This window comes from Nanorana parkeri, unplaced genomic scaffold (assembly GCF_000935625.1).
Source record: "Nanorana parkeri isolate BGI_ZX_2015 unplaced genomic scaffold, ASM93562v1 scaffold238, whole genome shotgun sequence".
NCBI classification, from domain to species: Eukaryota; Metazoa; Chordata; class Amphibia; order Anura; family Dicroglossidae; genus Nanorana; species Nanorana parkeri.
This window is the reverse complement of record NW_017306506.1, coordinates 1,291,115-1,302,651: the sequence shown is the minus strand read 5'-3', so window position 1 is coordinate 1,302,651 and position 11,537 is coordinate 1,291,115. Positions and strand designations below refer to the sequence as shown.

Genomic DNA, 11,537 nt, shown 5'->3' with positions numbered 1-11,537 from the left:
AATCAAGGCAACTAGAGCCTCTTATTCAAATGTGGCTGGTTACTACAGGTTACAACTTCTCACCGAAGAACAATTAAAAAAATTACAAATAAAAAGAATTTCGGTATGTTTGGCCACGGAGGGTAATTTGGCATTGATACATCTGGGCTGGCAAAGGGTAATGAGATCATGTCATATCAGATTTCAACAACTATAAAACTTACAGAAAAACACACTTTTCTGCACAGAATGCTAAATTTCAATAAACAAAAAACAATAAAGTGAAATAAATCTTCTAAAATTAAGGTTGCCTCTTTTAGAGCATATAAATTAAACCTCAGAATTATATAATTAGCACCAACCCTGGATTATTTTTAATGTTGGTCCAAAAACAGGGAGAATCCCTGCTGGCTTGGAATGTAAATAAATTAGACTGCTGCTGTTAAACACAGATTTGGCAGTTACCAAAGAGACAGGTAGCATTATAAAAAGTTGCTGGCAATAGCTCTTTAAACTTCATATTAGACTGTTTAGTGCAGCCAGGGATGTCATGATTTCCAGTCTTGAAGATATTAAAACTCAGAAGCTTCACTGCTGAGCAGGTCTGAAACTCACAAAAAGCACCTAGAGCAAAGAAGCAGGTACACAAACTACACCCATTAAGTTATTTCTTTTTTTTTTTTTGCTCCTACAAGCACCCAGTCTGTTCTTCTGTTAGGATTTCTAGTCAGTTTGGCACTTCATAGTGAGAGGGGTCCAAGAGCAGCACATAACTGGCATAAAACTGAGACAAATCCGTGTATCTGCTGATTTGAATAACGTGGGAGATGGGCATCTTTGGAGTTGTCTTCAACTGTATTTTATTTACAGTCATCTCTGGGGGAAAGAAAAGAGTTTTAACAAATGTTACATTTCAGATTGCTTTATTCATTGTACCACTAATCCAACATTGATGTTTTATTCAGCATTTATAAAAGGTGTTCCGTGCTTTTTAAGCTTGATAATCTCAGGTTTTTTTCAAGATGGGATTTTTAAAATACATTCCTGCCGGTTTCCCTATTTATTTTCCTCAAGTGAAAAGCTGGACCTTACAAACCTGTCTACACTTTATGAGAGATATATACACATCTTTCTACTTCAAAGTGACACTAAACACAGGAATTAATTCTTAAAAATACATTTAAAAGTACCTTAACTATTACCAAAAAATTTATCACTTGGCTGTAGATCCTCAAATCATCTCTGAATTGGTGCCGACACTGTCCTTCCTTCTGGAGGGGGGCTACTTTTGTTCCCCATGGTCCCAGTGTGTTGTAAAGTAGTCACCGCTCCAAGCTCACTCCTGTGATGGACTACAATCTCATGTTTAGTTTACTAATTTGTAGTGAGATTGTAGTCCATCAGAGGAGTGAGTTTGGAGCGGTGGCTACTTTACAACACACATGGGGAACAAACGTAGTCACCCTCAGGAAGGAAAGTCAGTGTCAAAACCAATTCAGAGATGATTTGAGCATCTACAGCCGAGTGATACACAAATAAGTTACATTTCTGTTAATAGTTGAGGCACTTAAATGCATTTTTAAGATTTTATTCCTGAGTTTAGCACCACTTTAAAGTGGACCTTGCATCAAAATAAATGGAACTGCTATTTAGTACCACCTTCTTCCCCTTTATGTAAAACTGCTAGTTTAATATGTGTTTTTTTTTTTGTTTTTTTTAAGGTAAAAGGCTCTAGTGAGGTTACTCAACCTCGTTGTGGGATCCTGGAAAAGATGGGGATCCCAAGTCTCGGAGGACTGCACTCCTGGCTTGGCCAGTTCTAAGGTGGGAATCTTTTACTTATTACTCCTATTGCATTTTTTTATTGCAAGGTTTTATCTTAATCTTTTAAATTGGAGAAGGGGAAGCTACTAAACAACAGTATCTTTTATTTTAATGCAATGCCTACTTTATAGTTACAGCAGAACTCCATCCTCACCTGTTTCTGTCCCATCTGCTTCTGCCTGTGGAGCTTGCTGGGAAACCGAGCTGCTCTTTAGTTTTCTCCCCCTGCCCAATGTGTGCCTCCAAATTTCCTTTGAAAGGCATTGTAGCAAGCAAAATTCCAGTCTGACACAGCCTCCCACATCATCCACTGTCACCACAGACACACACACCCCTGCTCTACAGGAAGTGTCAATCAGTGCTGCTGAATCCTCTGCGGGGCACACAACCTTCAAAGAACCAGTTTCATCTGAGTGAGAAAGTCAACTGCAGAGCTTGCCCCTTCATGTGTCCAGACTAGCGTCTTATTTCACGCAGCGAGATGTACACGGCAAACACATTGAATACACCATCTGGTTTATGGTCTTGTACTAATAACTGGTAGGCAAAGATGTCTGTATTAGCTTAGATAGGCAAGGGCTCTGCAAAATGTCAGCCGCATTATGTGCTGGCTTCACTTCACTCCTCCCACAAACCAAATGCACAGCAGGATAAAGAAGCATGGATGATCATGTGACATTTTTTTCCGCCAGTGTAAACCTTAAATATTAATATAAGAGCAGAAAGCTGCACAGCAGGTAGGAGTATCAGTATTGTGTACTTAAAGCAGAGAGTGTACTTTATTATTTAGAATGAACCAAACAAGTGTAAGAAATGACACCACAGCCTAGTGTAGTCCTGGGAGGTTTAGTTGTGCAAGCATTATGTTTGACAGGCATCGAACTGTTATTTTGTTAAACATATGGAGGGTGGCGATTAACGTTAAAGGAGGGTAGGCACAACTTAACCCTATCAGAATTTATTTTACAATAGCCTCATCTTTTTATAAGGCGGCTCTAGACAATTTCCCTACAACTTTTTACTAATCTATTGATCATCATACAGAGGCTACTACAGGTTTACAAATTTAGTAGTACACATTACGTTTTAGTGAGCACACTTTAAAAGGTAAACAACCCTAAACCCAAACAGAAATATATAAAGCAGCTTTTAAGCATAATTTCTGTTATTAGCATCACTTTTAAAGTGATGGTAATAAGAGAAATGTGGGAGCTACACTAACCCGGGACAAGAACGGTCTTGGTCATCTCATGTTCAATGTCAGTGATTCAAAGCACTGAAGACCAAAGTATCAGTTTGGCAGCAGATCAAATAGCATTTTCATAAGTCAGCAATGACACCCTTCATATTTATTTCATGGCAGGTTTCCATTATTGAATTCAGCTAGAACAAGTGTGCAGGTTGGACTTCCAAACTTTCCTGGCTGGGACAATTATTAGGTATTATAGTATAGTAGGAAGTGAAGCAGAACCCCTTCATATCTTCATAAATGGTAGTAGAGGTATTGAGGTTACAAAATTAATATTAGAAACTTTATTTTTAACATTTCTTTTCACTAATTTGTGTTTGTCACTAATGGTCATGTACAGATGAATGCAGAGAGGCGTAGGTATATATTATTATTGGGGACACACCGATATATCGGTCGAAAATGCCACATTTGGCAAAATCCCGAAAGTGCCATTTTCTGGCTCATACAGCGGTGCATCCATTCTGTAGCCCGCTGGGCGCTGCGTCCCAGCAGGGAGGAGAGAAACTGTCACAGGCGGCCGAGCGCATTGAGCTCTCCGCACCGCTTAGCCTCCTGTCACAGATCTGGAGAGCGGTGTGGGCAGAGACAACCAGTGCTGTCACGGGAGGCTGAGCTCCACCCGCTCAGCCTCCTGTGACAGCGTGTCAGGAAGGAGAAAGAGTACAAGCAGTCAGTGATCGCTGAGTGTTTGTAAATAATTGAGGACAGAGTATGGTTACTATATCCTCAATTATGAATGAATGGGAAGTGATCTACATCACCTCCTGTTCATTCATGATTGTGGTTATAGTAAACATACTCTGTCCTCATGTTATAAATGAACAGGAACACTCAGTATAGAGGATTGAGGACTCTGTGTCCTCAATCTCTTTTTCAAAAAGGGAAATATCAGGGGGTCTGTTTAGATCCCTAATAATTCCCCATAGCCCCTAATATTAAAGTAAAAGATTAAAATATTTAATTAAAAAAATGAATAAAAATAAAATATAAAAAAATGAAAAAGTTTATAAAAATGAAAACAATTTGAAAAAGTTACAAATAAAAAACATTTTCAGTTTCTGACTTTTTTCATTTCGGTTTTGAAATTTTCATTTTGGTGCACCTATAATTATTATAATAGCTCATGTAAACATTCAATGTTGTTTCTTTCAGCATTTTACTTACTATATTCTTGTTTAACCAGATACCCAGCTGTGTGTGGTGGTTGTGACATTGTGAGGAAAGCTTTGGTTAGGCAATACACTATCAAAGTTAAAATCTGCTCCTCCATCCTCCATGAGGTCATTCCGGATAATAGATTCCATGGACTCGAAATCACATTCCAAGCTTTCAATCAACATGTCATCCAAGTCACTGGGCAGCATCTCCTGGTGAACAGAGACAATGCCAACTCTTCCAAAGCCATTGCAGCTATTTGAAGGGTAAGGACTCATGGTTGTCATTGGATGGGGTTGAGTCATAGGCACTTGTAATGAACTTTTCACTGTTGAGAGGCGATTAATGCCAGCATGCGTCATGGTACTCCCAGTATGGGGCAAGGCACGACCATTGATAGACGTTTGCTGATTATGTGGTTGATGTGTGTGGGCAATGCTGTTTATTTTGTTATGAGGTGGCTGACTGCCATAGGTTGGCATTCCAGAATTAGATCCCATCAACACATTCTGACTCAAAACTCTACTGTTGGCTTGTGAAACAGCAGATTCTGAGGGGGTCAGTAAATCATTATGTGGTGGAGAATCTGCTGTAAGCAGTTCCTTCAAAAGTCCGGCTGGAACGTTATATGGGCCTACAGGCCTGTAACCTGACTTACTGTCCGGAACACTTTGCATAGGCATTTGTGACAGGGAGTTCATGCTAGCTTGAGCATAACTATATTTCCTGTACTCAGGGTCAGGGGATCCCATACTGGAGTTGGGAGATGTAAATAAATAGCCAGACTGTTGCTGCATCATTGAGGCCGTTGAGGACTGCGTTGAGACAGTCATTGAGGTGTTAGGAGATAAGAGATTCAGGTTATCTAAAAGATTCTCCATGTTTTCAGAGTTTCCAATCTCTGACAGGCTTGGCAACGTAGAAGCCAACTTGGTGGTAGAAGGAGGATACACAAGGTTATGTACATCAGGATCTCCAAGGTCATCCTCTTCAGGCATAATTGAGCTTGCATTGGAACTGGTCCTTGGCCGAAATGTGCTCCATGCATCAAAGTCATCATTGCTGTGGGAGCTGGGGCTACCAGGCCACTTAGAGAATTGCGACCCTGGGCTATCTCCACTCCCATCTTGGCTTGTTTGGAGAGAAGCTTTTTTCTTGGCAGCTCTTCCTCTACTCTTTGCAAATTTACTGTTGTTATCCATAGAAGCGGCTCGTCGTCTTGGAGATTTTCCATTCTTTCCACCTTCTGGGTTCAGGATCCACCAGGAACTTTTTCCTGTGCCCTCATTCTGTACTCGTACAAACTTGCTGTGAAGGGATAGGTTATGCCGTATAGAATTCTGAAAAGATAAAAACACAAAAAAAAAAACTTAAAAATGTTACATTACTTATTTTTGTTAGTACCAAAAATAATAGAAAGTAATAGAGATTCAAACAAACAGTTTCAACATATGCAAGGCTCCGTTCTCACCTAGGCATTTTGTCGCTCAAACCTAAGGACAAAACGCTCAAGATAAGGAATCCCATTCATTTTATGGCCCCTGTTCACCCCTCTGTGTTTTGCTACGAAGTCTATGGGACCAAAAAGCACTGTAATCTGCCAAAAAGTAGCTCAAATGTACTTTTCCAGTGACCGGCATTTTTCTGCTTGCGACAAAACGCTCAGGTGTGAACAAGGGCCATAGAAATAAATAGGATTCCTTGTCTTCAGCGATTTGTGCGCTTACTCTCGAGCGACTAAACACCTAGGTGTGGAAGGGGACGAAAACGGTCGTAAAAACTTAAAATTAGGCTTCTTACGTAACAGAAAACTTGACACACTTTCAGAGGCAATAACGCGTTTTTCTGCCCACTATGCCAAGGCCCATGTGGCTCAATCTTTACTTTGCTTAAACGCAAATAGTTGCTGGACTTTCATGAGACAAATCCTCATCCAAAACAAAAATATTTAAGTCAGCAAAAAAAAACTAATAATGCCCTTTCAACATGGTAGCAATCAAGTCTATGGGCTGTAGCATGCACAACCAAAACTTTCAAGGCTGCAATTTTTGATCCAGAATATAAATTCCAAATTTAACTACTGATGATTACCGTATTTTGCGGTCCATAAGACGCACCGGACCATAGGACGCAGGGAGGTCCGGCGCGCCTTATGGAGCCCTCGACAGACTGTATTTTCTGTTACAGCTTCTATGACAGAAGCTGTGACAGAAGCTGCAGTAAGTGACCGCTGAGACAGGCGGTCTCAGTGATCACACAGAGCAGACGAAGAAAGTCCGTTCTTCGTCTGCTCTATGGTGATCTCCATCGTCGCCGCTGCTCGGTTTTAATACGAGTGATCTCATTAGATCACTCGTATTAAACGAGCAGTGGCTCCTACTACTCGCCCGGCGCCCGAAACTGCATGTCTCGGGCGTCGGGATTCGCTCCATAAGACGCAGGCACATTTTCCCCCTCCTTTTGGGGGAAAAAAGTGCGTCTTATGGAGCGAAAAATACGGTATATACTAAAACATTACATAGTTTATAAACAGAACGCTATGCCCCCAATTACCCACTGTTGATCTAGAGGAAGGCAAAAAAAAAAAAAACCTTAAAAAGCATGGTTCAATTTGCTCCAACAGGGGGAAAACAAAAATCCTTCCTGATCCCATATGGCCATCGGATATTCCCTGGATCAACAATCACTGATGCTTAATATATCTATAAGAACTCAATATCCAGTAATATTCTGTGCATTTATGAATACATCCAGATGTTTATTTAAAACAATTAACTGAGCTAGCTCCTGGGGGAGTCTATTCCACATTTTCACAGCTCTGTGAAGAATCCTTTCCGTATGCAACGGTTAAATCTCTTTTCCTCCAGATGCAAAGAGTGCCCCCTTAATCGCCTCTTCTCCAGAGAGAACAAATTCAGGTCAGCTAATCTTTCCTCATAGCTGAGCTCCTCCATGCCTCTTATGAGTTTAGTCGCCCTTCGCTGCACTATCTCCAGTTCCACAACATCCTTTTTGTGAACTGGTGCCCAAAACTGAACTGCAGATATTATATGGTATATTAAAGTGCAACTCCATATACATTGCTCAAAACACAGTTGTAAAAATGTAATGCAACATTTTACTACCACAAATATGTAATTCTGCAGTCACACTGCACAGCCAGACAGGTGACGCACTTTATTCTCCTTGGTTTAGCAATACAGCTTATTTCACCTCTCCCTGCCTGCTCAAGGGGCAAAAAGTAGGGAGGTGATCCAGGAAGCAGTAAAATGAAACCATAAAGTGGTCAAATAATCTTACTGGCAGCACAGAGTGGGAATGGTGTGCTAATCACAAGTTGCTAAATGAAATTACAAATCCTTTGGTGGGTAAACCACTAAAATATGTTGGTTTTCCGTATATTTAGTGGTCTGCATGAAATTCCACCTTAAGTGTGTTAAAGTAGAAGTAGATGCCAGGTAGAAAAAAAAGGCAAAAAAAATTAAACTAAATGAGGAGGACATAAATTTGTTTATTTACATTGCAATACCACACATACAGGTTTGCGGTTTCTACCCATGGTGGTTATCTGTACATCACAAAAATAACATGTTGGCCAAAAATGCCCCCATAACATGTGATGCTCCCTTCATCAGGATGGTGATGACTTCCTAGTGGACAATAACAAGGGCATCTCAGCTGGAGGCACTTTCTATCATTTTGTTGTAAGACTCCCAAACATGTGAGGGGCTGGAACCTTGGAGAGGGAAGCTTTAAAAGGAGAAAAAGTAGCGTGCTTGTGTATGTGCAGTCTCTCCATGTCTCTGGGTAGCATCAGCGTAGCATCAGCCTACTTGTTGAAGAACTGCCGATATAAAACCTTGGCTAAACTGTATAATAATCACACAATCTTTGTTTCCACAACAACCCAAAATTTTCAAAATCCAATTGTTACAGGGACAGAAAGTGAGGTGAAATCTTCCGAACAGGGGCACAGACAGTGAAATAAACGTTACAAGGGGGTAACCTTTCCCTATGCTATCCATAACATATTCACTGTAACCTTCCTCATCCCCATTACTGATGCCACCCCCTTCAGTGATACAAATCTTGATACAAAGACAGAAATATAGGAACAGCTACTACAGACTTGTTTCAGAAGGAGGCCAACTTCAGGGTTGACATCTTTATCTTGGTTTTACTGCTTGGAAAGCAGTTGATCCAGAGAATGAGCATGCATATTGGGTATTACAACCTGTTCACTGGCTGCATGCTTTACGAAGATCAGTGACTTACTAGGTAGTAAATCAAAGAAGAAGAAAAAAGGACACCAGCTTTAAGCCTTGTACATATGAGAATCAGTTGGTATAAGAGCAGTGAGTTCAGAACAATGTATAAAGCATTTGCAAAACTTTCAGCCAGCTACAAGAAGTCACACCGACAGGTCACCACCCCAATTGAAGTCCGCCGGGAAACAGACACTTCCAAAGAGTGTTGAGTTCCTTTGTCCCCTGTAGCTTTTAGTGGTTCCTTCTGCCAACCTTTATGTCACTACTGGGTCCTGTATTGACATAGAAGTCAGCAGGAGGAATACATTTAAAAAAAAAAAATCAGCAATGTCCTTAGCATCCCAATCTATTAATTGTTCTGATGAAGCGAGAGTAATATGTACGAGAGGTCTCATACAATGGGTACTCAGACCCCTGGTCCAGTTTAAGGCTACCGTATTTGCCGGCGTATAAGGCGACTGGGTGTATAAGACGACCCCCTAATTTTCCACTTAAAACATAGGTTTTGGGCTATACTCGTCATATAAGACTACCCCACTTCCGAGGCAACACCATTTAAAAACATCATGGATGGATGTGCGGTAATACTGTATGCACGGTAGCTTCCGCTACATACAGTATACCGCACTGAGCTAATCACGGCGAGCAATGTATTCTATTAATGAATACAAAGCCTGCATGGATTGGCAGAGGTTGTGTACATCGCTCGCCGTGATTGGCTCAGCTACTGTATGTAGCCGAAGCTACCGTACATACAGTATTACCGCACATCCAGCGGGCTGACAGATTAGGGATGTCGTTTTGGGCCAGCTTAGCCCAAACGAACTAAAAGGTATACATTGTATATCCCACGTATAAGACGACCCCCGATTTTCGGGGGATGTTTTTAAAGTATAAAAAGTAGTCTTATACGCAAGCAAATACAGTAGCTGTTTTGAAGATAAGTAGTTATGGGTAAAACATACCCGTATTGCATTATAATATAAATTGATAACTTGCATCAAACAAGAAATAGTCTGCACAGTGAACTTCACATGCAAATTCCCAGCATCCTAAAGACACAGCTAAGGTTATGACTAAATGATGCCCAAAAAAATGCCTTGTTTGGTAAAGCAGCACTTGAGAAGCATCCAGACAATATCATGTCATTTTCAGATCTGTATATGCTTGAGATCACTTTGGAAAAAAGCAGCATGGAGGGCTAAGTGCTGCACTGGGCTAGGCAGAATTATGCTCAGGAATGTGTGAAAGAACTAGAAAAAAAAATGTCTGAAATGAATAGAGGCTTCAGCCTGGGAAGCTAAATCCAGCAGCCACGGCATTAACCGTTTGCCTCTCTCCACATACACCATTCCAGAATGGACTGGCACTATGCAACTCAGATGTTCTGCAGGCTCTTCATTGCCGATTGCTAAAATAAATGAAAACCAATCAAAAAACACATAACATGCACTTAAGTGTGCCATGATTAGGAGGGAAAAACACCCACACACATGACCAGTGCCAAATGGTTTAACAATATAACTAAAGACATTTTAAGTGAACAAAACTGGCATGGGTCTGGTTTTTTTTCCTTTAGTCATATGCCGAGTGCTGAAAAATGTTCCATGGTTTCAATAATTTCGTAAACGTCTCCTATGATCTCCAAGAGCACAGACACCTCTAACTAAAACATAAATTATATATGCAGATTTACAATTTAACTATAGTTACCCAATTGAATACTGAAACAGAACCACTAGAACAAGTCTACCTATACTCAAGCTGCCCAGTGCCTACATTTGGTAGTTGTTAGATCAGATTTGTGGGTAATTAGCCCAGGCATGGTGAGTTGTCAATTTCCTGATTACATACACAGATACAGAACAGCGGAGATGGAAAATATGGTCATATAATAACCACGTGTTCACAGGCAGTAACTATGCAACTGTCTCTATTGTCCCTGCACAATTCAGAAGCTCAGTGCAGCTGCCAAACATCTGGAACTGTCAGATTTCGCCAAGTGTTTGAAACATTTGGCTGGTTACTGTCCACCAGAACTCCTATGTACACAGTTATATCATTAGGTAGATGGCAGCAGAGACTCATTTGTACCCATGGAGAGATTACTACATGATACAATGTAGGCTGCAGTTCACCGTTCTGGAGAAATGGTCCAATGGCAGTGCCATCTTACTCTCCCGCTGTCGTACTCTTTCCATTACTCTCCCTGCATGTTCTGACTGCCGTCATACCATCTCCACTCCTCTCATACTATATACACGTAGCTCCCGCACATACTGCCCACGGTCATACTCTCCGCACTTATCTTGCACATACTGCCTGCTGTCCTCCTCTCCCTGCACATATTGACTACTGTCATTCCCTCTCCACTCCTCTCCCTGCACACACTGCCTGCTGTCCTCCCCTCCCTGCACGCACTGCCTGCTGTCCTCCCCTCTCCCTGCACATACTGCCTGTCATACCCTCTCCACTCCTCTCCCTGCCTACTGTCATTACATAAGCATTATCTCCAGCATATATGCTCCAAAAGACACTTTTTTTTAGCATGGTTTGCCACATCACCAATCTTTCCTAATTTGGAAAACGGTATGCTTTTACTAGTCGTCTCTAAAAAGCAAACTTTATTATATTGGAACTACTGAAAAAAAAAAAATATAATGGAATGCTTCTGAAAACTACTCTTTGCAAGGTACTGGACCTCTTGTTTTAATTTTAAACAGCCATTTTATCACCCACAGATTTTCCCCACCTTTTTTTGGCTTTAGTTCACAGGAGGACATTAACCAATTTCCTCCTGTGACCCAAACTCCGCATATAGTGGGTTACTGACCATTATATCCCAACAATATTGTTCAGGTCCACCCCACTACCTGAATGACAGATGACTTTGCCCCTTCCCGTCTGTCCCTCCAAAAAGGGAGGGAGGAGAGAGAGAGAAGGGAGGAGAGAGGAGAGAGAGAGAAGGGAGAAGAGAGAGAGAGAGAAGGGAGAATAGAGAGAGAGAGAGAAGGGAGAAGAGAGAGAGAGAGAAGGGAGAATAGAGAGAGAGAGAAGGG

General features: G+C 41.1%; 1 protein-coding gene across 2 annotated transcripts in view; it reads right to left on the bottom strand.

Moving 5' to 3' along the window:
- Positions 1–684: 684 nt before the first annotated feature.
- FOXO1 (forkhead box O1) overlaps positions 685–11,537 on the bottom strand; it is a 56,564-nt gene continuing 45,711 nt past the window's right edge. The window contains exons 2-3 of one of the 2 annotated variants that reach the window (XM_018556474.1): positions 4,216–5,550; positions 685–859 (exon numbers count right to left, since the gene is read on the bottom strand). In XM_018556474.1, coding sequence (XP_018411976.1) covers positions 4,231–5,550 — 1,320 coding nt within the window. In that variant the 3' untranslated portion in view covers positions 685–859; positions 4,216–4,230. The remainder of the gene's footprint in view (positions 860–4,215; positions 5,551–11,537) is intronic. The other variant, XM_018556475.1, reaches the window with a different exon arrangement.